Source organism: Nipponia nippon, unplaced genomic scaffold (genome assembly GCF_047370975.1).
Source record: "Nipponia nippon isolate SJK-2023a ecotype South Korea unplaced genomic scaffold, ASM4737097v1 scaffold_11, whole genome shotgun sequence".
Lineage (NCBI taxonomy): Eukaryota > Metazoa > Chordata > Aves > Pelecaniformes > Threskiornithidae > Nipponia > Nipponia nippon.
The window spans coordinates 19,983,964-20,011,388 of NW_028262302.1; the positions used below are offsets into that span (position 1 = coordinate 19,983,964).

General features: G+C 55.2%; 1 protein-coding gene across 4 annotated transcripts; it reads left to right on the plus strand.

Moving 5' to 3' along the window:
* Nucleotides 1-1,793: 1,793 nt before the first annotated feature.
* On the plus strand, nt 1,794-25,429 carry AMN (amnion associated transmembrane protein). Of its 4 annotated transcripts, none has more exons than XM_087747010.1 (12): nt 1,794-1,932; nt 3,972-4,090; nt 4,218-4,262; nt 14,288-14,378; nt 15,918-16,153; nt 17,756-17,893; nt 17,985-18,093; nt 19,932-20,014; nt 21,001-21,187; nt 22,228-22,402; nt 24,737-24,839; nt 25,136-25,429. In XM_087747010.1, exons 1-12 carry the CDS (start codon nt 1,890-1,892, stop codon nt 25,244-25,246), a joined length of 1,440 nt encoding a protein of 479 aa, XP_087603136.1. In that variant the 5' UTR covers nt 1,794-1,889; the 3' UTR covers nt 25,247-25,429. The 4 variants fall into 4 exon arrangements, with proteins under 4 accessions (XP_087603136.1, XP_009465444.1, XP_087603137.1 ...); XM_009467169.2 differs by having other exon boundaries at nt 14,288-14,375; XM_087747011.1 differs by lacking the exon at nt 24,737-24,839.
* Nucleotides 25,430-27,425: the final 1,996 nt, after the last annotated feature.

Genomic DNA, 27,425 nt, shown 5'->3' on the forward strand with positions numbered 1-27,425 from the left:
GCCTGCTTGTCAGATGAATCCTGGCTCACTTAAACGAGTATCAGCTTCGGTGGGACTGGAGCTGCTGAGGAGCTGAAATGAGCAGTGCCCAAAAGCAGTGGCTCCAGGGCACAAAAAGTAAAAATAAGGGTGTGGAGCACCCCCTGAAACACAGGGTTTCAGGGGCCATGGCATCTCTCGCTGAACAGGATCCCCTCGCTGAGCAGTTTCTCCCCTCCCACCTGCCCCAGGCATGCTGCAAGGCCGCAGACACGCATGCATGCTGCCCTTTGCACGCTGCAGTCCTTTCTCCAAGATGTTATGGCTGAGTATTCATGATTTATATTTTTCCCCCCTCTGTTAAAATACAGAAGATTTCACTGCAGCCAGCATTCACCCCAAGAATCCCCTGGGAGAGATTTGTGAGTGGTAATGAGAGCGCGGGAGCCTTTCACCTTGAGGACGTCTCTCAGCATCCAGCTCCCTGTGCAGAAAGTGCTGACTGCGTTTTGGCTGATGCCCAGGCTGAGAGCTGCTGCTCGGGAGCTTTTTCTCTTGGCAATTCATGGGCCACACTCACGACACCGGTGGGGACAGAGCTGCAGGCAGGGGCACCTCCATCTTCCTTTGCAGGGCACGGTGCATCACCCAGGGCTGCTCTGGGGCATCCTGGGGGCAGGACGCCCACTGCTCTTCTTGCTCCTGCGCTTGCAGCAGAGGTGGGAAATGGCACCAAGTGGGTTAAGGTTTTGGGAGAGAGCTTTCCAAAGAGCGATGGGTCCCTCGTCCCCACTGCCCCTGCCCTGGTCTGCCTGCTTAGAAGCTGGGAAGCAGTGGGAGCATGAAGGGTGGGATGGGAGTGGCCTGTTCCCCCTCCTGTGCTCCTAAATCCTCACTGGTGTCAGGTCAGAGCTGCTTGTGGTTTGTGACCCCTCCACTGATGTCCCTTCCAAGCACTTCTCCAGTCTCCTCCTGGGCTCCTGTAAACCCCTGCATTCACAAATCTTCTGCCCTTACCCTGCTTGTACCAGCGTCAGCTGAAGGGTCCCTGCTGGAGGGGTGCTGAGCCCCCCCAGCTCTCCCCATGGCATGGGCCTCTGTCCACATCCCCACGCTGTCCCCTTCCCAGGCTGTTGTTGCTCTCTTCCCATCCTTTTCTGCTCCTAACGCACCTGTGTAAAGATGCAGGCCCGGACCTGCATGCAGCATCGCTCCGCACTGGGGCAGAGGACAAGGAGGATGGTGGGGTCCTTCCTCCTTCTCCTCCTCCTCCTCCTGCAGCCACGTGTGCTGGTGCTGCCGCCAGATGCCCCCTTCGACCCCCAGCAGCCTCAACAAAAGCAGCGTGGGGCTGTGCCAGCGCTGCCGCAGCGCGTGCCGGGTAATGAGCAAATCAGCTGGTGGCCAAAGTACAATTACAAGTCATCGCTGGGAGCTGCTCTCTTCCAAGTGAGCTAATTGAAAATACATTGAGACCATTATTAGTAATTACAAGGTAGCCGGCATTCTGCAGGGGAGAGCCGCGTGGGATGTGCACGCGGTGCGTTCACGCTCACCATCCTTTAGCAGGACCCGGATGGGTGGAGGGGGCATGGATGGCGAGGTCCAGTGAGTCAAGCTGGGGGGACCACTGCTCTCACCTCCCCATCTTGTTCCTCAGCAGCTCTCCCAGGCTGCCCATGGATGCCAAGGAAGTGGGGAGCTTGGGAAAGGAGCAGCTGTGAGAGCAAACTGGCTTCTGGGACTGAGCAAGGCTCTGGTTCGTGCTGGGGGAAACCTGCCTCCTGTTCTGGTTTCCTCCCTTCTCCCTGCAGCCTCCTCAGGGCTGAGCCCATCACGTGCTCCTGGGGAAGGTCCAAGGTCCGGCCGGGCAGGGGCCGTGGAGGCGAAGGCTGGCAGCCTGCTGCAAAATGAAGTGCCTGTTCCTCCTCCTCGGTGTCCTGCAGCTCCTTGGTGAGTATGCCCAGGGCCCGACGGCCATGGTGAGCAGGGGTGACCGCTGGATGACTTCCCTATTTGCACTTACAAGAATCCTGTTTCGGAGCAGAGCTGCAGGCTCTGTCACTTCAGGCGTATCTGTAACGCAAATGGGAAAAGGCATTTCCAACCGGACAGAGAGAAGGCAGGGGAACAAGGCTAGGATTAGTGTATCGTGCCCGCTGCACCTCCGCAGCTTGGGTTTTCCTGCTCTTATTTGAAGCCAGCAGCTCTGCACTGCAGGACGCTTTCTCTGTTGAATATGCATGTCGCTTTGATGTTCAAGGACTGTGCTTCCCTGGAGACAAGGCTGATTAAATAGCACGTTGATATTTCCACGGCTGTGGAGGGTGCAGGAATGCATCAGTGCAGCTGCATGGGGGAAAAAGCTTTGCAACAGGAGATTAACCTCCGCCGCCCCAGAGCCCCCGGACAGAGGAGATGCCCCCACTGCTGCCATAGCCACGCCAGGTCGGCACACGCAGCCATCTCTGCGGTGCAGTGCGGCCCGAGCTTGCTTGACGCAACACCTTGCAGCTGCAGGAACGTGAAACGTGTGCAATGGGGCCAGCTGGGCCTTTCTGCTGGAGCTTTAACCTCTCTATTCTCCGGCTTCCCGGGGCAGGAGGGAGGCAAGTCAACCATAGCAGGGACAGAACAACTTGTAATTACCAGCTGGGGGCTTGTTCCTTTGGTAAGCTCTTTTTGACTCCAAATCAGGAAGGTGTTTGTGCCTGTAACACTGCAAGCAGCTGACTGGGTCCAGCTCTCATCGTTGTACGGTCCTTTTCCATCTCAGTGGGTTTTAAAGTGGATATGGGGCAGGGGGGTGTTTGCTCTGCCTAAGGGCTTCCTACTGCAAATGTCACAGCAGAGCCCCCGGCAGAGTCAGACAGTGCAAATTATACCCCGAGACGATCGTTGCGCACTGATAAAGCCTGCGCAGAGCCTATATAGCACAACTGGCCACGTCCCTCCCCGCCATTCGGATTAGCAGGGCCCAGGCTTTCTGCAGTGCACCTCCCTCAATCGGCCGAAGTCTTTCAGACCCCCCTCCCATCCCAGGATGGGGGGTCCCCCTGTGGTCCCTCCTGCCCGCTCCATGGCCGGGTCCTGTCCACCATTGTCTTTCTATCTATTCTGTAGTTTTGTGGGTTTTTCCCCTAAAGAAAAGATGATCCATATTGAGAGCAAAGGTTTCTTCTTTTTTTTTTTTCTTTCCTCTTTTTGGTCTCATAACTCACTTGCCTGAAGCCATTTAATTCAGGCTGCTGGAGATTCATCTTCAGCTGGACGTGCGTCTCCCAGCCAAGCCTGGGCAACGTCAGGCCAGGAGGCGGGCAAACAGAGCAGGTCAGAGTGGAAACCCACCTCTGCCAGGGCCCGTCCCCGGCCAGCGGGCTCATCACTGCGGGGACCCACGGGCAGGACCACCACTGTCCCAGCAAGCCCCATGGGGAAGACCTCTCTTTCCCAGCCTGCCGGTGCCTCAGGCTGCAGGACACTGTTGAATCCTCCCTCTCCAGTCCCAAACACATGAAACCAGTCTGTATTTTGTGCTATGTGACCCATAGCAAATGCCCTTTCTCCTCTCGCCCTGTCCTCACGGTCCTGCCAGTTCTGCGTGCCCGCTCCATACCTACTAGAAACACCAAGGTTGAGGGGTTTCTGCACATCTGATTAGTCCGAGTGGCAACAAAACCCATTGCAATGAATGCTTAGGTCCCAGGTGTACGTTATTCTCGCCCATTGCCTGCTGCCTTCTCTCTGCCTGCCAAGTATTTGTCCCTCACTCCTCTTCCTCCCTGGGTGGGTAAAAGCCATCACCCAGCCAAAAAAATCCCCTGTGCAGAGGAGGGCTGTGACTGCTCAACTGGGAACACGCAGGGGCTGCTCCTGGGTGGAAAATCCCCAAATCTGGCCTGAAAAGGCCAACCCACCCTGTCGCACATCCCGGAGAGGGCTCCCAGTGCCTCCCACAGACTGGGTGATGCTGGTTTCCCTGCTCCTCCCAGCTGCCACTGTCGCCGTGTACAAGCAGTGGATTCCTGACACCAATTTTGAAACCGCCTCCAACTGGGATAAAGGCAGAGTCCCCTGTGCCAGCGATGTGGTTCATTTTGAGAAGAACAAGGTATTGGCCATTGTTATGTTATTTTTATGTTGTTTTTATTTTATTTTTTGCAAAACGCCATTGGGCCTTCAGAAAAGCCCTTTGCCTGCTGGGGGAAAGCCTGCTTTTATTTTTCCTTTTCTTACAGGTTGTCTCAGTCTTCGTCAGGTCTCCCCACGCGCTGACGGACGTGGTAAGGCAGCGTGCGGCAGCGCCGGGAGGGCGGGCAGGAGCAGGGCTGGTGCTGGAGCTGGAGCGCTGCCAGCCGGGTGGCACGTCCCCCTGTCCCCAGGTGGCACATCCCCCTGGCCCCCTCCCCAGGGACTTTGACGTTCTGCTCCAGCCAGACTGGCCCAGGATGCCTTGGCTGGGGCAGGGAATGAGAGTCACAGCAGCCCAGGGGCCTCTGCACCGTGCAGCCAGAAAGCCCATTTCTGGGATTATTTCTTTTTTCATTGGGAGATATGGGGGAGAGCACCCGAAAACCCACTTTCATTTGGAAGAAATTAATTTTACCTCCCCAAAGGAACGAAAAAAGCCCCTCCATGGGACTGAGACCTTGGCAGTAGTTTGCTGAGGTATTGCCGACACAGAGCAGGCTCTAGCCCCGGGCGCAGGCTAAGCGGAGCTGACTTCAGCATACCTTGAAAGGAAAACAAACCATTCTGGGAAATCCCAGAACGCTGCTTGGGATACTTCCTTTCAAGTGCCATTGGGTTTTATATTTTTCTGCGGCACTATTAGCCTGGCCATGGCAGGAGGGCCACAACACCCTGAAATACGTACATTGAGTGAGATCAGGTTGGGGGGGTCTCGCCGTGGAGGGGTTTCTGAGCAAGCCAGTGTCCCCCAAATAGAGGAGCCCTTCCCGGGGCAGGGTGACAGGCAGCCATGAAAGCGCAGGGTCTCGATCACCACAGTTTGCAGGGTCAAATTTAACAGGGAGGAAGGAATTAAAGGGAAAAGCAAACCTTCGCTGTCCTAACACTTTGTCATGGGATGGGTCACCAGCAATCCCCATCCCAGTGCCGGGATGGCACGAAATGGGCTGGATCCTGTTTGCAAAACCTTCTCCCCTGGATGGGATGAGCTTACGGCTGAGTTTTCTCTCTCGGTTTTAGGGCAGCTTTGCTCTTTTATTGGCCATTAAAGCCGAACAAGCCCTTGAAATTTATGTGGTGTAATATGTTCAGGCTGTCTACGCCACTAATAGTTTTGATGCTTTAATAACGCCATGTGCCACATTTAATCCCTCTACAAATATTTGGAGGCGTAACTTTATTTATATGGCATTTTAAATATGAATTTTTGAAGGAAAGAATGTACTGGGGAAATACGTACAAATATAATGTAATAAATGATGTGGAATTTACCCAGAGAAGAAAAGAGCAAAATATCTCTCCAGTAGATTTTATTTTACTTACAGATGAATGTATAATATTCCTAAAGTACTTTCATCAGAGGCCTGCAAAGTGCATAATTGCAAAGCAGCGTTATTCATTACGGCATGAGCCTTTCACACAGAAGCTAACGAGCCGAGCCGAGCTGAGCGGCCCTGCGGCTGGCCGAAGGAGAGGGAGGTGCAACACAACCTTTGCACAGCTAATGGCACCCGTGGCCGTGCTCCTCTGCCGACCGTCTGCCGGCTGCCCGGGTGGACGTTTCCCATCGCGGCTGAGTGACAGGGTCAGGGTGCCGCAGTGGCCCCTAACTCATCCCCATCAAAGGATCCGGTGGTCCCTGCAGGACCCCCTGGGGACCCTCTGCTGCCCTGGGGTTTATCCGGGATCCCACTGCTGGCGAGCGGCTGCACAGGCTCCAGGGTTACAGTGAGTATTGTAGTCCCACCGCTGTGATGGAGGAGAGGAGGGCTGGGAGGCCCACGAGGGAATCGGTCGTGGCGGCAGCACTGACTACGAGAGCCCAGCACCCTTCCCCTCCAGCCAGGGGCTCGCCCTGCTGCTGCACCAAGTTGCACGTCTGTGAGCAACCGAGCTCATCCCAGGCTATAACCTGAGCCGCAGCTCACGCTTTCCTTCTGAGCATCCTCGCCCCAACGATTTGCAATGAACTGTCCCAGCAAGTTTCCTAGTGTGGTGGTTAATATTTCTTTTTAATTTCCGTTTAGCCACCTCCCTCTCATGCGCTGCTGTGCTCTGTTGTCACCAGGTGATACAGGGACTGCCAAGATTAGGGATGAAAAAGGAATGAAACCCAGCACCTGAGCCGGTCTGCCACTTGTAGGGATGGCGTGAAATTTGGCAACAGGGTGGCTAGAAAATGAATTGGTCGTGAGGCTTTTTGCAGAGAGGCTGGGCTGCACCTGTTCAGCTGCCGGTCGCGCCGCGCCGGAGCATTAATCTTAAATCACTTAAATCAGCAGGAATACATTAAGCTTTAGAGTCACCATGGAGATGCTACACAGCCTTTGGCCAAAAAAAAAAGAGAGCGTTGCTTGCTATAGTAGCACAGGAGGAAATTCACGGCCAGGGAAGGGGCTGGGCTCTCATTGACTTTCATGAGGACGGTGCCCACCGCGGCGGGTGCCGGGGGGATGCTCAGTGCCGGTGCAGCGCTGGCAGAGAGGCAGCATGAGACCTCCCATCCTGACTCCCCAACTGAGTGGAGCAAGACCTGCGGTGCTGGGGGTCCTCATGTGCCACTGTCCGCGCCCCCCCCCCCCCCCCCCCCCGACGTTTATGTTAAAGGAAACACTTGTGTATGGTGTATGGTAACCCTCCAGCTCCCCTCCCCATCCGACCCATGGGGGCACAGCCAAGCGTTGGGAGCTGCTTTCTTGGGAGGAGGCCAGGGTTGTTGGGGCACGCAGCCCACCTCCCCCCTTGGAGGAAACCCATTTATCACCCAGCTCGGAGGTTATTTGGTCTGAAATTTTGAGTGGGTCCCTAATTCAGTCACACACTGAATCCAAATCCAGTTTAAGCATAAGTGACTTTGAAGCACAACCGTTGTGATTAGGCTGGATTTTCTATGGTATTTAGCTGCCTAAAGACGCAGATCAGTATTTAGCCGGCTTTCAGAGGCGCCTGGGGGTAAATCCACAAAAAAGATGGAGGTGCTCAGGGTGGCGGTGCCTGACGTGGGTGTTCCAGGGCAAGGTGGGCTTTGGCTTTGCTTGTGTCCCTGCTGGGGGAGACGGGCTCCTCACCCCCTGGCTATGGCCGTGCTTCCAAAGGCAGCCAGGCCACGGCAGGGCTGTGGCTGCGAGCCCAGCGTTTGCCCTGATAACACCAGCCCTGGTGCAGTTTGTGCCCGAGCTGGCCAGCACCACGGCATGGGCCAGGGATGGATGATGCCACTTGCTATTTTTGGGGTGGCAGGAGTCAGGTTTAGCCACGTGCGCAGAGCAGCCCCCATGGTGCCAGGGTCAGGGCACTGGCCGGGGTTATTCGGCACTGCCGATGTCCCCTTTCCAGCTCTGCCCCATTGCGGATCCCTGCCACGGTGGCAGCAGCTGCCTGCCCCTCCTCCCTGCCCACCCGCTGAGGGGCCACAAAGGCTGGGCGAGGGTCGGGAGCGTGCGGGGCACTGGGGTCTAACCAGGGACGTCTCACCCAGCCTTATATTTTTAGCTGCCTAATTGCGAGAGCAGAATGTACTCGGCTTTGCTGCAGGATGCTCCCGCTCGGATCCTGGCAGAGATTGATCTCGAAATGCCAATTGCTCTCCAGGGGCGCTGGCTCTAATGAATTGCCATGGTTTGCGCTCGTCCCAGGCACTGGTGCTCCCTTCCCCCCGCTTCCCAAACAGCAGGGTAACGAGACACCCAGAAAAGGGATTATTTTTCCTTCTCCTGAGATGAAAGTAAAAATTTCATGGGAGTGCCTGTGTGTGTGTGTGTGTGCCAACACATCATTACAAGCCTGAATCCTGCAGGCTTTTCTCCGGCAGTGTTCCTGCTGAAGGTTTGCCCTAGGAAAGGAGTGTGGTAAAACAGCCTTTTGCAGTCACCTCCCCGCGTTTATTTGCTCCTTGGAGGCTAGTGTCCAGCAGGAGGAGTTATTAAAGCCTGTGATGAGCAGAGCAGCTTGCCGGCGTCCCGGGCTGGAGCAGATGCTGGGGCAGATCTGGCTGGGTGGCCGCTCTGTGCACCAGCTGCTGTCCCTCGATGTCGGGGACGGCTCCCGTGCCTGCACCTCAAGTCGCTTTCCAGTTCCCCTGACCTTGTCTGCAGAGGGAAGTTCAGGAAAATGAGCTGAACTAACCTGAAGGAGATTTGGTAAATGGCTTTAAGCCTCTGTCTGCTTTCTGCGTCTGGAACTCAAGTATCTTGGGCTGGTTTACCTTAATGTGCTCCCCAAGGGGCTCCCAACGTCCCCTTGTCCCCCCCCAGGACACCTGATTTTCGTACCCTGCTGGGACCTGTTTGGCTCCGTGTCTGGAGGTGTGTGCTGGGGGGCTGCAGTCAAGTTAATGGCTTTTTTGGGCCTGTTGCCTTTTTTATCCCCTGATGGCTTTTATTGGGGTCTGTGGGATGGTTTGGCAGGGGGTGTGCCGGGCAGCACCTGCGCAGGACAGCCAGGAGCTGCAGCTCCTTTGTGGGGACGGGCAGGAGCGTGATGTTTCGGGAACCTGATGTGCTGGGCTACCCCTGTGCCAGGGGATGCAGTGGCAAGGCCAGCTTGGGCAGGCGATGCGGGGAGCCCACGCCCCGAAATGCAACGTAAAATGTGACGAGCAGACACGGCAGGGGAACCGGCTCCTGCATTAATGAGAGCGCAACGCACTGCTGCCGAAGGACCCTGCCTTGCAGGAGGGGGAGGCAGGGACGCAGGCAGGGGAGAGCAGCCAAGCACCTCATTAGCTTTCAGGGGATGATGCTGAAATGATGACGTTCGGCAGGCGTGCTGCTCCTTTGCCCGTGCCCCTGCCTGCTCCGGGGGGCGAAAGCAGAGGGGCTAGTTATTGCTGGGAGCAGAGGAGGGCTGGGGGGCATCTTCTGCCCGCCACGATGGGTCCCACAGAGAGGAGCAATAGCTCCTGTGCCCTGCTCTGCACTGCACCAGCCTGCCTGAGTGTGAGTTTCCTGGGGGGGAAAAAAAGCATTTCTTGCCTGTTTCCCTTGGGATGCTAAAGCCCTGCTCCTTACGGGAAGGATGTGCCCGGGCAGGGAGCTCTTTGGGCAGCAAGGTCCAAGTCCATCAGCAGGTTGCCCTCCTTGGCTCACCCAGAGCTGCTGGGGTGGCCGTGGGTCATCCTGCCACGCTGGCTCCTCTCGTGGGGGATCTGGAATAGCCAGTGTGGGATCGGGGGCCATGGTGGGGGCAGGCCGGATCCAGTGGCAGGCTGGGGGCATGGGGAGGCGTGTGTGGCTGGTGGGAAGGACACCGGCCCAAGGGTGCAGGTGGGAGGTTCACCTGGGCAGGAAAATGAGCAATGAACCTCCACTAATGAACCCAAGAAACCCTGCAGTGAGCGAGCCCCTGGCAATGCTCCAGAGCTGTCAAAGGGATTCACCTGTGGATGAATCTGGCCCCATGCCTTTCTGGGGCCTTCAGCCAGCAGCTGGATCCCACCTAAGCACCCGCGCACCCAGTTGTGCTCAGCCCCCCGCCCCAGCCCCAATGGGCATTGGGAAAACCACCATTATCCCCCCAGGGGCTGCCCGCCTGCTGCCCTGCCCGCCTGCTGCCATGTGTGGGCTGCTGCTGCCCCAGCGAAGCAGGACTGGGAGAGATGATGCTGAAATCCTTGAGTGTTAATGTCTCTTGTGGGTTACGGCACACATCCTCTCCGTGGCAGAGAGACAACCCCCTTGCATCCTACCCCAGCCACGTGTTTCGATGGGGTGCCAGCAGCACCAGCCCAGGAGCTGCCCCGGGATGGGTGCCAGGCAAGGGGATGTACCCGGGAGCCGTGCGCAGCCCCGATGGCTACCAAGCCTCTCGCTGGTGCACCCGTGGGCGCAGTGCTGCGGAGCCCAGCGCGCCCGGGCAGTCTTGGCTTTGTGTGATGGGGATGGGGGCATTGTCTCACCCGAGCAAGGATTACAAACACATTGATGCTGTGAATTAGAACAAGGCTGGCGGAACAGCCAGCTGCAATCACGAGCCTCGCTCACCCGGGTTTGAAGTGTTAGAGCCGCATTTTTTCTTGCGCTGGTGATGGTGACATGCCAGTCACACCGCTGCTGTCAGTTGTCTCAGCCCAGTGCTCATGAATTGAGCAGAGCCAGGATGTGCCAGAGGCCAGTTCAAAGCCACCCACTTCAAAAACCACGTGCTCAGGCTCATTTTTTTCTTTTACATTTTGGAGCTTATTTTCATTTTCACTTGCGCATTGGGGCAGCCAGATTTCTTCTCAGTGGTGCAATGCTGGGGTTGCAAACATGGTAACTGTGGGTTGAGAGCCACATGGGGTCTTTCCTCTTTTTTTTTGCTGACTGTGATGAGAAACATGATGACTGTGTTTCAGTTGTCATTACACTTGATAATGATGACCGAGGAGATAAGTCATTTACCAGTATCGGGGATGGGAAATGGCTAATGGGACTCTAAGCTTGCTGTATTAATGGCCCTGGAGTACAGGTTGGCAGGAGCAAGGGAAAGCAGATGAAACCGCCAGCTTTCTGGCTCTGGTCCTTTGGTACATGTCATTGCTCAGTTCAAAATGTACTTGGAAAGTGGCCCAGCCTATATGCAATTTCTATACTAAACACCCAAATGCAGAAAGCCGCTGCCCAACCGGAGTCTCCAGTTATCCTCTGCAGCAAGCTGAGATGCTTAATTTATGTTAGGAAAAAAGAAAGGGCAAATTATTTACAAACTAAGATCCACTGGATGGTGGAGCCACTTCGGAAATGCTGCCCGGGGGTGTGCATCTCAGGGAGGGCTGGTGGTGGATGGGCAACACGTCTGCCTTGGTGGGCAAGGAGCTGTAGCTGCGGGGCCCAGCCTCAGAAACTCCTGCTGTGAAGCAGAAGTACAGGGCTCTTATTGTACTTCATGTTTGTGGAGATGAGGTGACTCCATCCCCCTGGCTCGCATTGCGTTGCCTTGTATTTTAGTTCCAGGGCTGGTGCTAACAGCATTTGAGCAGGCTCAGAGGGTGAAGAGGTCAGTGGCTGGGACACTGTGTGTGCTGTGGGACTCTCATTTCCCTGCCACACTCACGCACATGGACAGCTTCCTCTGGGCTTGGGAAGTCCAGCCAGCCTGGGGTTTTGGCCTTGGCGGTGGAGGGGGATCTCCAGCGGTAGCTGGAGTAGCTGTGTGTTCGCCAGAGAGCCCAGCGTCTCCAGAGCCCTGCATGGATGCTGCAGGAGTGGGGCAGGTTTAGCGTGAGGCATTTTCTTCCACCTCTCCCCACGGGCAGGATTGGTGCTCTGTGCTGCTGACCCTGCGTCAGTGCCACACCCCATCCAGACCCTGCTCACCTGGGCCCTCCCAGGCACAGGAGGATGTGACCTTGGTTGGTCATTGGATCAGCATTTGTGCATCTGTGTGTGCACACGTGTGTGCACCTCCAACCCGCCAAGCCCACCTCATCCCTGCTCTCCTCACACTGAACTCAGCCATGCCGTGTGAATCCTTACCAGGTTTTCCTTGCTTTGCTTTGTGCATAATGCATGCACAAAGTGCTCTTGCATTGCTCCCTGGAGCAGCGTGAGTGATGCAGCTTACAAATGTAGGCACATATTTGTCCAACTATTGTCTCTGTGGCTTTTTTCTCCTCCTAGTTAATTTGTGAAGATCTGAACGAACAACCCCTTGGACAGGAAAGCTCATTGTGTCCTGCATGGGCACCGCAGGGCATTTGGGAAGCTGTGACCCACAGCCATAGTCAAAGTATTTGGTATCTCTATAGGGGAAAGAGCTGTCAGGCAGGCAGGGATCAGAGCAGGGACTTCCCAAGCCGCTGGTCTTGATCCAGGCACAACACTCTGCAGCCTGGGAAACCGAACAGAGGCCAGCTAGTCATGGCCCTCCTGGGTCACCCATCCCTGTCACCAGCAGCTGCTGTCTGATTTTTCTTCCTCCGCCCAAAGATCCCTGCAGCTCTGGGCCCGAGTGCCCACAGGTAACTGCTGTGGAGAGCTGGTACCCTGTGTTGGTGAAGCAATCAACTGCATCCCATCCAAAACCCCAGCCTGAGCAGCTCAGCTGGACCCCAGCAGACAGCTGGCCACCCTCCCTGCTCGGCCCTGTCACGCACAGCAGGCTGCAGGGTGGCAACCTGCAAACTGGGCGAGAGGCAGCGGTGAGGGGCTCCAGCCTGAGACGGCCCAGAGGGTTCGGAAGAAGGGACTTTTAGCCAGCAGCACTGGCAGCACCTGCCTGTTCTTACGTGTGCTCACAGGAAAACAAGCCAGGGCATTTCTGAAGTGACGCGCCATGTGAAAGAAGCTGGTAGCATAGACGTTGCCCAGCTCAAAGCATACCAAGTCCTGAGCCTCGAAACATCATCAGACATGGCTTTTATATCTGCAGCTAAAGGGCACGTTGCCATTCTTATCCTGGCAGACCTTTCAGCCTCTTTCAGTGCTTCAGTATTGGGAAAATTGGCTTTACTCAAGAGTAATAGAAATTCAGGAAACATGATAGGTTAACGGTTGGACTTGGTGATCTTAAAAAGTCTTTTCCAACCTAAATGATTCTATGTTTCTATGATTCTGTGATGGCATGGTTTCCAATTAGGCACTACACATACTATGGTCTCATGGAGCAGCATCCATAGGCAAAGACTTCTTCCTGGCCGGAGGGGAGACTCCATACCCTTGGGGCAGACGTTGCCCAGACCTCAGCTATTCCCCTCGTCATCCCCTCTTCTCCAGCCCAGTGTACGACATTGCTGGGTCTGAAGCAGGTGGTGCACAGGGGCACTGCGGAGCTCTTCTCAGTGGCAGCTGTCCTCTGCTCTCCACCCTGGCTTCTCACGGTTCCTGAACCAAGAGGGGGACCTGGGCTATGGCCTTCAAACCACCACACCCCCAAGGCACTGAAAATCTAAACAGCTGCCTACAGCTTGGGGGTGAGGAGCTTTTTGCCATGTCCATCCCCCCACCCAGGGTGGTCCCTGTGTGGGACAGAGCATCCTCAGGCAAGACTGCCCCAAGGACAGAGAGCTATCGCAGCTGCCCGTAGCAGTCATTCATAAGTCTTGCTTTCTTTAACCTGCATGCATATTTAAAGACCAATTAAGTAGATGAAACCTTAAAATCCCATCTAATGTGCTTCTGCCTGAGCACAGGACCCAGCGCATCGGCATAACACAGTCCTGGAGGGTTTCCAGCTGCTGTCTGGGGAGTGATGCTAAAACCCTGGATAGACCGAGTTAGAGGAGAATAGAGCCTTGAACATCACTCCTTGACACATGAAAATATTGGGGGAAACCCTGACTTTCTCTGTGGCAATTTCTAAATGGAAAATAAGATGAGCTGGACTGAATAACCCATGTGCTGTGAATGAGTCTTCTGACTCAGTTGTTTGCCAAGGCCTGCCCTGGAGTCAGCAGTGCCGACTGGTGGCCCAGGAGGCCACAGCTGCTTGCTGAAAGGGCCCCCATGGCAGAGCTGCGCCTGTTGAGGTTTGTCCTCATGCCCCGGAGCAGAAGCCTGGTGGGGCTGAAGCCAGGCAAGTATGGTGACCCCAACTACCTGCTGTTGATGTCCTACCCAAAAAGAAGAGGCTCTAGCTATGGCAAGCTATGCCAAATGCTGCTGCATGCTTTCCTTATCTTGTGCTGAGCGTGAATCCACTAGCTCACACCTCACCAAGCATTGCTTGGGCCCCTGAGTTATTTTTTGTGGAGCAAGTGCATTCCACGGAGGTGGGAACCCATTAAGCAAGGGGACCTCTGGGCACTTGCAGAGTAAGGTTGGGTTTTTCATGGCATACCAATGCATAAAGCCATTCCTGAGCTGGTGGGAGTGGGTGTGCAAGAGGAGGAAGGAGCTGTCAAAAGAGCTTATTTTGCTTTTTCCTTGTTCTTGCTCCCATGAACACTTCATGCTTTCCTGTGTTACTGGAAGATAATGTCAGACTGCCTCTCCCCATCGCAGCATCCCCATCTGTAAAACCAGGAGCTGATACTTTCCCATTAACGCAGGGCATGGCGAGGGTAACTCCTAATGACTGTAAAGTGCCTTGGAGACAGCAAGTGTAATAGGCAGCCTAATAATTAGCACTGTTATTTGATTACAAGCCTGGGTGGCTGGCAGCGGGACCGCACAGTAATACTCTGAATCCCTTCATCTAGTACCTGCCCCTGAACGGAGAACTCGTGCTGGCATCTGGTGCGGGATTCGCAGCTTTCGATGGCAGCTGGGATCCAGGCTGTGACTCAGGTATTTTGTGCCCAGACCAGTCACCCCGTCAGCCCCTGATTAATCATGCAAATTCAGCCCCAACGCTTCTACAAAGGTCTTTGCTGTCCCACCTCAGAGTGAAGTGAATCACTCCTCTTTTAATACCTACCTTTTCTTTGATGACCTCCCTCGCATCAGTTCTTTTTTTCCTGCTAGATCACCTGTCTTCTAAAAAAGTAATTATAGCAGGGAAACCTTTGAAGTTGTAGCAGAGAGGCAAAGATTGTTTGTATTTTACCCTGCCTATTAAGCATGTAGCCACATCAAAGCCCTCATTTTCTTTGCCATGGTATTTCTAAAGAAAACTGGTTAGGAATTACACACTGGCAAGCTGAACCGTAGCCATCGCAGCGAGCTGGCCTTTGGCCCAACGCGCACAGGCATTTCGGTGTGAGCGCATCCTTCCCTTCCCTCTTTGCCTCCAGCCCAGGTTTGCCGTGACTGAGGCAGCAGGTTTGTTTCATCGGTGCCTGTTATTAGGCTGAAAGCTGTTTGCTAGGGAGATGTATTTTGGGTATTTAAGAGCTACCTAATGCTTTCAGTGGCAAGTAACTTTTTAGTTCGGCTGCAGAAAAGGAAGAGTCCAAGCAGAGCACCTGTGCCTGCGGTCTGACTGGCAAAAAAAGAGAAAAAAGAGGAAAAAAGCCAAAACAAGTCTGCCCAGAGGAGGGACTGCAGCATCAGGCTGTCCAGAGCCACTCCAGAAACCTTCACCCCAATCATTTTTCCACATTGGTGCTGTTTGTCCCCCATCAGGGATGCTCTGGCAGCGGCCTCCGCCTTGCACTGGGCTTTTCCTTCTGACCGTGTGCTGCTCCCCTGAAATCAACAGGCGTTTCTGGGGCAACTTTCACAAATGGATATTTTTAAAGCATGATTTTAAAATGAATGCAAATAATTCAGTCAATAAATGCTCGTACGATAGCTGAATCGGTAAAGGTTCAGCTGTTGGGGAAGGGTGAGAAGGAAGCAGGGCACTGTGTGACGATACTACCTGTGACCAGCAGGGTAATGGTTAATGGTTAAGTAATGCGCTGGTTTTTGGGGTTACCCACTGCGGGGACCAGGACCAGTCATGTTTCTGCAGGCGTGCCAGGCTGCTTGGAAACTGGGACATGAATTATCATACCCATTTTTTTCCTGTTTAGTTGTTATTCAGCATTTAGGCTTCGCAGCTGTTTTCCTCCCTAACCATAAGGGTGAGCTTTAAAGACATGGGGGAAAAATGTTCTGTTGGATCTGGGGTCAGAGGTAGGAAGCCAGAAGTGGGGTCTGGGCTGAGCTGCCAAGACCCCAGCCCTGAGTGCTGGAAAGCTTTCCCGAGCCTCTGCCGGGCTCCAGGAGGTGCCTGTGGTGGCTGCCCGGGAAAGTGATGCCAGGGCTGGCCCTTTGCTCCCTGCCTGCAGGGTGAGCTCCTCCGCTTCGGGCCAAGCACTCCCTGGTTTTACCAACCCAGATGCATCTGTCAGGGCTGTGGATTTGAGTCTGGGTCATGTTCAACCTTTCCTGTTTCTTTCCCAGGTGCAACAGTGAGGTTCGCTGATGCTGAGCACTACGCGTGGTTCGACCCCACGCTGTGGCAGACCGTATCCCCTGGCGGGGAGCTCGAGCCGGGCGGGCGCATCTTTTCTGTGGATGAGGAACGTGTCCCGTGCCGCTACGACGACGTTATCTTCCAGCCCGAAACCTCCTTCCGGGTAAACGTCGACTCATCGCAGCAAGTGATTCATCTTCGCAGCATCTCTCTCATGGGCCAGGTAATGTGGGGATGATGAGAAACTGGCTCGATGCCTCCTCGCCACGGCCCCAAAGTAGGTCAGGAGAGGAAGAACCAGCCGTGGATGGAGGAGCGGTGCTGCACGGGGAGATGGGGCACTCCCACAGTGCTGCAGCTTCATGGGCTGCTGCTGCTGCTGCGGATGGTCTCGATGATTTTTTTCTCTACCAGTTTGTTCTCGCCTCCCTCCCTGTGGCATGGGAGCACAGGCCATCTCACTACTGACATTAAAAATAAAAAAAGGCCAATGTGCACGGGTCAAACTGCCAGCAAATGGCATCTTCTCCGGCACCCAGGGGCTGCCCCCTTCCCAGGCACGTGTCTGCAACCGCGCTGCTCAGGGACCCTCTGGGGGCACCTCCCTCCCATCCGCGACCTTAATGTGGCCCGTGGCCCGGCGATCATCTCCCAGCTTTGCTTTGGTACCGCTCTTCAATTGATTGGAGGGATAATTATAGAAACGCTGGCAGCCTGCTGTGCTTCAGCCCAGGAATCAGGTGCACGATGCACCCCGTCCCTTTCCGGTCAGAGGAGTGAAAGATCACAGGCGCTGCAGCAGTAAACACAGTCTCCTTCCTGGAGTGGGAGATGCAGCAGACATTTCATAAGTTATTTATTATTTCTACCGCTATACTGCCTGGGATCTGCCATTTTGGGGCCAGGCATTAGGTAACCTGTTTTTGAGTAATAACCTCAGTCAGTGTCCAAGTGGGTGCAGGTAAGTCTGGACAAGGCAGGACCCCGTGGAGCTCACCTAGGGCACACGTAGCCCCAGGGATGCAGAGGTGGGCAGTCCTGGATGCTTGGAGTGATGCTCGGCCTACTGATGCCTGGGGACCACCCCATGGCACATCATCCCCCCACCAAATCCACCTCCCCAGGGACTGCAGCTGGCCATGCCCTGGGGTGGAGGTGGCTGCTGAGTGAGGAGATGGAAAGAAAAGGTGCTTTTTTTTTTTTTTTGTGATTATAGCCTATTTCCTAAAAACTGACCTTATAAGCTACTTTGTCCCTCTGAAGCCAGCCTGCTCCTTGCTCTGTGTGGGCTATTTTCACCCCAGGGCCTGAGAAATCCTTCTGCTATGCCAGGGCATGGAGAAGCCTCCCATGGAAGGCAGCGGTTGAGGGACTTACCATTGGCTCGGTAGGACAGTGCTGGTCAGTCCAGCTCAGCCCTTGCTAATGCTGAGCCCACTGAAATGCTTCCCGGATTGAAGGAAAACACCTCAGATCCAGCCCTGTCCTCCCAGAAATTCAAAGCTGATAAATTGAGTTCTCTGGGCCAGCAGAAAGAGGGAAAACAAGGAAAAAAAAAAAAAAAAAGCCGAGCCATCTTGTGATTTATTTGTTGCCCTTTTTTTGGTTTTAAATTAGAAAGGGTTTTTCTGTTGGCCCCATGGAAGAGCCCAAATGGGTGTAGTGACAGGATTTTCCTGCTGCACTCACTGCCTGCAATGGGGCTGCCGCAAGCTGGCCATCAGACGTGGCACCGGGTGCCTAGGCGGCATGGCCAGGTGGCTGGGGACAGCACTGGGACCTGGCTGGGGATGCTCACCTGCTTTTGCTGCTCTTCCCCATGCAGGAGCTCAGCAGCCCCGAGGCCTGGGCTGGGTACCTGCGGGGTCCCTCCGCCCCGCTGCAGTTTCATGGCAATGGCACTCTGCAGGTGACAGGCACCGGCTGTCCTGACAAGTCCGGCTGTGCCTGCGGGAATGCCCCGGTGAGTCCTCCCATTGCAATTTAGGGGGGTGCCATTGCAATTTGGGGGCGAGGGGGGGCCAAGGGACTGATGCTGCCCTGCTCTCCTTTAGGATGGCCACCGCATCTGCACGGCCCTGCTCAGGGCGTCGGGGAGGCAGTGCCCAGCACCGGCGTGCCGGAGCCCTTTGCAGCCCCTCGGCCACTGCTGCGGGGTCTGCGGTGAGTGGGGGTCACAGCCCTGTTCCTCCTCCACGCTGTGCCGGCTGCCCCAGCCCCCTTCCCCTGGCTCTGCGAGGGAAAGCCGGGTGTGAGGGATGCTGCTGGTCTGGGGTCCGGGCGCTCGTGGGCTGAAGTTTTGCGGTAGCACTGCTCCCACAGGTCCCATCCGCATCCCCATGTGCCACCCTCCCAGGGCATCTCTCTGGACCTGGGTCAGGGCAATCCCAAACATGGACACAGGCTGAGTGATGAATGGATTAAGAGCAGCCCTACAGAGAAGGAGGGGGGGTACTGGTGGATGAAAAACTGGACATGAGCTGGCAATGTGCTCTCACAGCCCAGAAAGCCAGCTGTATCCTGGGCGGCATCACAAGAAGCGTGGCCAGCAGGGCGAGGGAGGTGATTCTGCCCCTCTGCTCCGCTCTGGGGAGACCCCACCTGGAGCCCTGCATCCAGCTCTGGAGTCCTCAGCACGGGAAGGACAGGGACATGTTGGAGTAGGTCCAGAGGAGGGCCACAAAAATGATCAGAGGGATGGAGCACCTCTGCTATGAGGAAAGGCTGAAAGAGCTGGGGTTGTTCAGCCTGGAGAAGAGAAGGCTCCAGGGAGACCTTATTGCGGCCTTCCAGTACTTAAAGGGGGCCTACAGAAAAGATGGGGAGGGACTCTTTATCAGGGATTGTAGTGATAGGATGAGGTGTAATGGTTTTATACTGAAAAAGGGTGAATTTAGATTAGATATTAGGAAGAAACTCTTTACTGTGAGGGTGGTGAGGCACTGGAACAGGTTGCCCAGAGAAGTTATGGATGCCCCATCGCTGGAAGCGTTCAAGGCCAGGTTGGATGGGGCTTTGAGCAACCTGGTCTAGTGGAAGGTGTCTCTGCCCATGGCAGGGGGGTTGGAACCAGATGATCTTTAAGGTCCCTTCCAACCCAAACCATTCTGTGATTCTATGAAGCATCAGCCTGGCTTTTGGGAGCCTGTTCTGAATTGCAGCCCTTTGTCCCTGCCTCTGGTTTATCCTGTTAGGATGTCACAGCTCATCAAGCTAATAGGGCTCCGCTGAGTTTATGCAGCGGAAAACACTCAGAGGAAATGCACCTTTTTCACCATAATGTCAGCTTTCCAGCAGCAAGTTTGTTTCATTTCACTTAAAATAAAAACATACAGATTGACAGCGTTCCCTCGGCAATGGGAGCTTCTCCACTAATCTACCTGGAGGGTTGTTTAAGGGAATTTTTCATGCAGAGTTGTATCTAGATATTTGGTATACCATACCAAATTCATTAAAACAGCACCATATGTTTCTCTGACAAGTTTCTAAAAGCAGAGCCTCTTAAAGCCTTTAGGAGAATTTCATATTTCAACAAATGCTTGCTTGTTTTTTTTTCCCAGGGAAAATATTTGACCCAATGACTGCAGTGCGGCGGTACGGGGAGCGCAGGTGTCCTTTCCTCTCCCCCTTCCCTTCAGAGCCAGGGTAGCGTTGCTGAATCGCAGCCTTGCAGCCCCGAAACGCAGTTACATGCAAAGCTTCCCAGGATACACACAGAAGAAAGCTTTCCAGGGAAAGCTTCTCTCCAGAATATGGTAGAAACTAAAAGCCCCTCACCAAGCCCAGCTGATAAAAAGACCAGCGAGGGAGGGAGAAGTTTCTTGGGGCAGCAATGCTCAGGCAGGGCTGTGGAGCTGCCTCTCCTGAGCCCAGCCAGACCGGTTGCAAGGAGATACTGGAGAGTTCCCAGTGCCTTTTGTGGCAGTCAGACCCGTGCCACTGTGGCAGCTCTCTGCCCAGGCTCAGTGACAATGTCATGTCTGTCTGTTTTTGGGCTGCAGGAGCCACCATTAGCCTGGATTTCACTCCTGATTTTGACTTGCAGAAGTACCGGGACAGACTGGTGCAAGCCTTGCTGAGCCAGGTATGTCAACCTGCCAGATCGGGAGGGGCTAATGAAACTGCAAGCCACTGGTCACATCTGCCTGTGACTCAGTGCTGGTGGGGCTGGCTGGGGGGAGATGAGGTCCCAGGGATGCAGGGGGCTCAGCCTCACTCCCCACCACCCTGCAGGGCTCACCCCCCACATTTGGCCTCTTGGATGTGCCAACTTGCCTTGGGGGCTGGTGCAGCCTCCCTTGCTCCCCACCACAGCCACACTGTCCCTCTCGGCGCAGGGCAGGAACAGCTGCCAGCGTGCAGATGGGCAAGGATGCAGAGGGGCTTGCTGGAAACCCTGGTCTAGAAAACACAGGAGGTCAGGTCGAGATAACATGGGAGGTCAGCCCATGTGGTTGGGATCATGCAAACCTGCTACAGCACATCCTGTGGGCTCTGGGAGATCATTCCCAATGTTGGGCTGCTTTTTATTCCCCAGTAGGCAAGCACTGGATGGGTAAGTGGTACTGGTCAGCACTCACATGCGTGCTTTACAAGGCATCACTCCACACTGCTGCTTGTCAGACATAGCATGACATCCCTCCTCCTGGCTGGGAGCTGCTCGGGGGGGGAAGGCGTGCTCCGAGTTACACTGGGAGGATCGATATCAGACTATTTCTCTATTGATCCCGAGCTGAAAGCCTGCTGCCTGCCCTCCTTACAGCTGCACACGTCTTAATACAGTGTTTAATGGGTGTGCTACATGAAATTGCTTTCTTGGAGCTCTCACCTCCGCAGGGAGATGCTGGGTGCTGGGTGCTGGTCACAGCTTCGAAGGGAGGGGAGATAGGAACCTCTCATTTGGGAAACCCAATGGCACTGTGGTAACAGGGAAGGCAGTTCTGTGATGGGACTCACATGAAGATTTATAGGTGGGCCTTGCTGGTACATCCATCATGGCTGTCTGTAGAGGTGACTAATTTCTGCCTACCACTCTCATGGGCTTTATGTGTTGTCTTGTGTTTTGAAAAGCCCAAGTATGCTGGTGTGCGGATGGCCATATCCAAGGTGTACAAAGCACAGACCTTCCTGGGAGTCATACCCCGAAGCTCCACTCCCCTCATCCAAATCGTGCTGATCGATGATGAGGCAGGAGCACAGACCGGCACCGCTGCGGAGCAGATGTCTGCAGACATCATGGAGGACATAGCACAGCATGGTAACGCCGCTGTCCAGAGCTTCTTGTCATACACCAGCAGCCCACGTGGCAGCCCCACGTCCCTGCTCTTTCACCAGGGAATCACACGGGAATCAAGTGGCAGCTTGGTTGACACTCCCTGAGTTGAACACTCCGAAGGTCCTTGTCCTCGTCAGTCTGGTCCAGCGCACCTCTAAGCCCCTCTAACACACACGTTCTGCGTTTCTAATGATTTCAGTAGTGAACTTTGCTTACCCAGAAGTTTTATCATTTTAATCATAATAGGACAGTGGTGTGGGCAGAGCAGAAGTGCAAGATCAGAATTACTGGGCTTGGCAGGGACATCTGGGGACCATCTCTCTCCCCCCCCGCCCCGACAGCAGGTTGCCCAGGGCCATGTCCAGTTGGGTTTTGCATCTCTCCAAGGATGGAGACTCCACAACCTCTCTGGGCAATCTGTCCCCATGTTTGACCACCTTTGCAGTAAAACAGTTTTTTCTTATGTTGAAGTGGAATTTACCATATTTCGATTTGTGCCCATTGCCTCTTGCCCTGTCACCGGGCACCGCTGAGAAGAGCCTGGCTCAGTCCTTCAGCTGTGTCTCACCAAGGCAGAGCAGATGGGAAGGGTTACCTCCCTTCACCTGCTGGCAACGCTCCTCCTCATGCAGCCCAGCATACCGTTGTCCTTCCATGCCATGTCTGGCTATGGTCAGCTTGGTGCCCACCAGGACCCCCAGGTCCCTCTCTGCAGAGGTGGCTTCCAGCCAGAACATTGTGTGTGGAGGCAGCCATGTAAGATGGCAGATGCTGCTGAGCATGCAGGTCACAGCCAGGGGACCTGGTGTTTGTTGTATGGGTAGCAGACCTGCATGAGCTTGTCCCAGCTGAGTCCACCCAGCTGTGTATCCCACTCCCTGTCCCTGGGGAAAGGTGATGAACCAGGTGAGCAGTGCCAGACCCAGCTGCAGGCTCCCTCTGCCCTGTGGGTGTGGTGTGTGGGTGTGGGGACGTGTTGCCCTGTCCAGTCCTCACCCCTATTTCTTCCTGCCCTTTCCCAGGTGAAACACTTGGCATTTCAAGTGGCAAAATGGAGGTGGCCACCGGCAGCACTTTCAGCAGGCAAGGGTGGAGCCACACGTTGAGCAGAATCACAACGGGGACAGTCTTGGGGCTACTCTTCTGTCTCCTGTTGCTTGGAGGGATCCTCTTTCTCTACAGAAAGGGAAAGCTAAGGTACGGATGAGGCTTCTGCTGGCAGCATGTTGCCAAGCTTCTCCTGCGTGGGCACAGCTATCATCCCAAGGCTGTCCTTCCAGCCAGCCTGGTGGCACAGGGGCATGCAGGGCTGCCCAGAGCTCCCATGGTGGCAGGCATGGCTGGACAGTCTGCTATACCCAGTGTCACTAGTTCATAGCATCACAGAATGGTTTGGGTTGGAAGGCACCTTTGAAGATCATCTATTCCAACCCTCCCTGCCGTGGGCAGGGACATTTTCGACTAGATCAGGTTGCTCAAAGCCCCATCCAGCCTAACCTTGAGCACTTCCAATGACGGGGCATCCACAGCTTCTCTGGGCAACCTGTTACAGTGTCTCACCACCCTCATACTAATATCTAACCTAAATCTACCCTCTTTTAGTTTAAAACCATTGCCCTCATTGTTCCTCACAGTTTATTGGAGGTGAGGTGGCTGAAAGGCACTTCTGGGCTCTTGGACTGGTACTTGGCTGGAAGGACTTGCTTCTTGGTGCCACATGGCACGGTGTGCTCTGGCAGGAATGGGGCTGCTGTGGCTTGATTGCAGCTCTGCACAGCCTGGTTGTGATGCCTGGGGACATCTCCTGTTCCTTGTAACTGTTAGTTTGTGGTCCTGCTGGGGGATGGAGGACTGAAACTGCCAGCTGCTAAATAGAAATGCATCAAAATAATTCAAAGCGCTTGTCCCGCAGCTTTGTAGCCATGACAGGGAGTGACAGCATCCAGAAGCAAATGCAGCTCCTGGGGCATTAGTTGCTCATGCTGCTTGGAGCGTGGTGTGCAGGTCCCAGGGGAGGGACGGTGGGGTGCAGGGCACCTGACCTCACCACAGCTGGGAGCTGGTCAGAAATACCCTTCTCCATCACCTTTTCCCCTCACAGCTTGGAGACAGGCTCCAGCAGTGAATAGGGCATCCCAGCAGCACCCACAGCAGGCGTTTGGTGCACCCACCTTTGCTCCTCGCTTGTGCACCTGCCTTCACACAGGGCCCTGCCTCCCCCGAGGAGGGCTTTGCAGGGTTTGTTGGCAGACGTCTTTGTGTGTGGGGCTGTCCGCTGAGCCGCTATGGCTCATCTCACCTACTTGACCATGGGCAAACAGGATGGACCCTACGCTTTTTATAACCAGGGTGTGGGAATTGCTTTAATTTGGGTGTGCAAGGTGCACTGGCGTCTGCCAGGGCATGCCGGCTGTGTTGCAGGCTCACAAGTCAGGTTGTTCCTTCCCTCCTTGTTCCTCCGCTGGGGTTTTCTCACCATGCAGCAGCGGCCGTGGCCAGGGATGCTTGCCCTGCCACTCGGCACGTGCTGACATGACATTTCCTAGCAATAAACCCGCACCTTCATTTAATTTCTAAATAAAACTCCCAGTCCCATAATTGCTACTTGACGATTTATCTTCCACTGACACTTCTTTGGACGCCAGACAGGCCTTTGAAAGTGGCTCCGTCAGCAGCGGGAGGGAAGTTCGTGTAGCTACAGGAGACCGAGCTGAACCCAAGCCCAGGCCATGTCCCCAGCCGACCCTCTCCTGCTGTGTATCCTTGGGTGGCTCCAGGGCAGGTCCCCTTTTGGGCAGTGCTGCCAAGCATCGTGGAGGCATCTGACACCAGCAGGGATGCTGCAAATTAAGCAGGTGGCTCTGAGAGCCTACAGAGTCTGCCTCCATGCAGCAGAGCCATCCTGACCACCAGCAAACCAGTGACTTCAGCTGGTTTCCAGCAAAAAGGGCCTGGTGCAGCCTCCCTGCAGATAACGCAGCTCCTCTGATTGCCTGTGTAGAGCCCATGCCAGGGCGGTCACAGCGTTTCAGTATCAGTGGGCTCTCAGGACCTGCGGCGACGTGTGCGGACCCACTGCCGAGCCCACCCGCACTGGGACCCTTAGGATAGCAGTAATGAAGAAAACAATAAAAGTGGTGATGGTGATTAAGATGATAAAATGGTAACATGTTAAAAGTAATGATAAAAGTAATTAGTACTTGTTGAGATTGCAGTGGGAACAGGTGTCAGCTCTGTGGCAATTCATTTTAGGCCACGGGGGGAGAGCGGTGGCTCTGAATTGAAACCTGTGCTGGGGCTGTCTGCCTCTGACAAACTCTTCCCTCCAGGATGCAGGTCCTAGACTTCCAGGCTTAACGTGCTGGATAGGGCAGCTTTTCCCTGGGAAAGGGTACAAACATGGCATTTTAAAGACAGCCTGAAACTTTGCCCTGTGTTTTCCCGTCCATCTCTTGAAGAGGCAGTGCTTCTGCTGGGGGAGCTGCTGGGACGGGCGGGATGGGGGTGGGTGATGCCCAGGTCTCTCCCCAGGCTGCCTGCCCTGCGCCTCCCCCGGCCTTGGGACAGAGCAGAGGACCCGGTGTCCCCTGCGCCAGCCAGCGACAGAGGCTTTGACAACCCCATGTTCGACGTGGTGAGTCGCCACTGCCCAGGGACGCGGGGCTGCTCGGGGCTGCTCGGGGCTGCGGGCAGGAGGTGGCAGGGCCCCAGCCAGGGCCCCCTCGAGTGCCAGTGGGGGTGCAACGCAAGCTGCAATGCACCTGGCAGGGCTCCTCCTCTCCCCAGGCCAGGAGGGGTCTGAGGGATGGTCCCACCTTCCCGCAGGTCACCAGCTCCTTGGCTGCCACAGGGACTCAGCGCTGGGTGGGTTTTGCCACGGGCTTTTCTTCCCTTCTTCATCAGTTGCTTTTCCCTCCCTCGCTGCTGCAGGAGCCACCAAGCATTGACACTGGAGAGGAGATGCCGCAGGAGGTGGCTCCCAAAGACCATCAGGTCTTCTACCTCAACCCTCTGTACGATGCAAGCGAGACGGAGACCTGACAGCGTGGCCCCATGCTGGGGCAGCCACCACCTCCCTGGGGACACCACTGCCTCTCCAGCCCTCGCAGCCCCTCGCGTTGCTCCTGGTGAGATCTAAACCACAAGCAAGCAGATCCTGAATAAAAGTGTCCACGCGGTGAAGGAAACACAGCAAACCTTCGCCGTAAGGGCTCAGCCATGCAGGCACGGCCTCCCTGGTGTTACTTCTGGGTTTTAAACTATATTTTGTAGGTATCAGTCCTTTTTAGACAGTTCAACATTGAGATTTGGGTCTCAGGTGACACCTGGGGAAGTCAGGGTCTAACTCAGCACCCCGCTCTTTAGCTAGCACTGTGCTGGATTTGCCCGGGGCACGCAGCAGGTTGAAGGGTGCATCCCTGGATGCACGATGGAAATCCGGTGCTTAAATTAATTTCAAAATGTGTCCTAGAGGCTCCAGAGCTTGGACCCTTTAGTTGAGTTTAAAAGCAAATTGTTTTGCTTTCCAGCAGCGTGCTTGGTGCCGGGGGATCTCTGCACGGGGTCCCCGTTCCTCCTCTCTGGGCCCTTGCTCCTGTCCCCTGGGCACTGGCACAGGGCTCCGTCCTGAGCAAACATTTCCCTCCCCTTTCCCTCTGCTGAGCTGTCCGAGCTCGCTCCTTTCCCTTGTGCCCAGGCTGATGGTTATAGGACCCTCTTGGACCTACCTGGGGATTTATCATGTTATTCCCCACGGCGAGAGCGCGCTGCTTCTTGCAGTACAAGGGGAAAGAGGTTCAGTGCCAGTGTCAGGGGTCCCTGGGGAGGGAAGCAGGCAGGAACCCGATGGCTGGGGACAGTCGCTCTGGCCTGTCTCTAACAAGGGTCGGGGCAGTGGCGGCACTGAGGGGCCTCGTTAGCGGTGGTGTTTGTGGCCTGATGTGTGTCAAATACCCTCAGCTGCCTCCAATGTCAGGCAGTGCTTCATTACGAGAGCAGGTCTGATGGGTGAGGCTGAAATTATGGAGATGTATGCAAATTTATGCAAATTTACACTCTACTGGGTTTTCAGTAGGGCTTGTTGGCATATTCCATAAGGAAGCAGCTATTTTAAGTTTATTATATTTTGTTCTAGTCTCTGGAAGACATAATCCCTTCTCAAAGGCCTGGGAATTCATCATTAGGCGCATCAGAGCCCTGACGAACAGTGATGGGCAGTGTGAAGTGATGAGACCAGCCTGGCCTCCCCCCGCCGGCAGAGACACCTCCGGTAACGGACAGTGTGAGCAGGCAGGACACAAAAGACGAGCCACGCAGGGCACAAGGCCATCAGGCCCTGGTTGTTGCCACACAGGTGGGGATTTCACTGTGCACATCTCTCCTGAGAGTGCCCCTCTGGCAGTACTGGGATGAAAAGCAACTTGCCTGGGCAGGAGCTTCTGCTGTGGCTGTCAGGCACTCAGTGCTGAACAAAACGCCCACCAGCTTGGTCAAAATGCAGAGGAAGGCATCGGCAGCTGCAGGCGGTGGTGACACCGGCAGGTTGGGAACACCCAAGTCCCACCATCCCGTGGTCCTGCAACAAGTTGATCTCCACGGAGAGCAGTGACCCAGGGACAGGTCCCCAAAACTTGCCCCACAGTGCAGAGTGTTGCCACCGTGATGTGAACCCAAGGGAGATCCCCCCACCCCAAGCCCTCATCCGGGTCTCACGAGGCCAGACAACACCCCGCGGCTGGGGGGCCGGTGCGGCCATGCTGCAGCATGGTCAGCTGCGCATCGCTTGCCAGTGAGGTGCTGGTGCCGTGATGTTACCATGGTGCCTGTGAGAGCAGCTGCAGCATCTGCCGGCTGGGTCTCACTGCGGAGGGGGGGATTCCTATCTGTACGGGTGTTTTACTTGCTGCCGGTGAGAGCCTTTTTGTGCTCTTTTCCCCTTTCAAATCAGTTCATTGCAAGTGACTGAAGGTCCTCTAGCTTACAAGCCTTTAAATACATGATTTATTTTCCCCCTACGGAGGCTGATGCAGTGCTGCATGCTGGAGGCCGTTGCACCAGGCAGCCCATCACCCCAGCTCTGCCCCAAGTGAGGAGAGGGCTCAGGGCCACCCCCCAGGGAGCCCCTTGCTGCTCTCCCTGGCGTTGAAACGCTTCCCTCCCTCTGCTGCTTTTGGGCCCCTCACTCCGGCATCGCGAGGGGTCTCGGTGGCTGCATCCCCGT

Bases quoted from the DNA above. Each gene is read 5' to 3' on its own strand.
- AMN (XM_087747010.1), top strand. From the start codon at position 1,890: ATGAAGTGCCTGTTCCTCCTCCTCGGTGTCCTGCAGCTCCTTG. The intron at 16,154-17,755 runs GTAATGTGGGGA...TTCCCCATGCAG, and splicing joins GCATCTCTCTCATGGGCCAG to GAGCTCAGCAGCCCCGAGGC. The intron at 22,403-24,736 runs GTACGGATGAGG...GTCTCTCCCCAG, and splicing joins TACAGAAAGGGAAAGCTAAG to GCTGCCTGCCCTGCGCCTCC.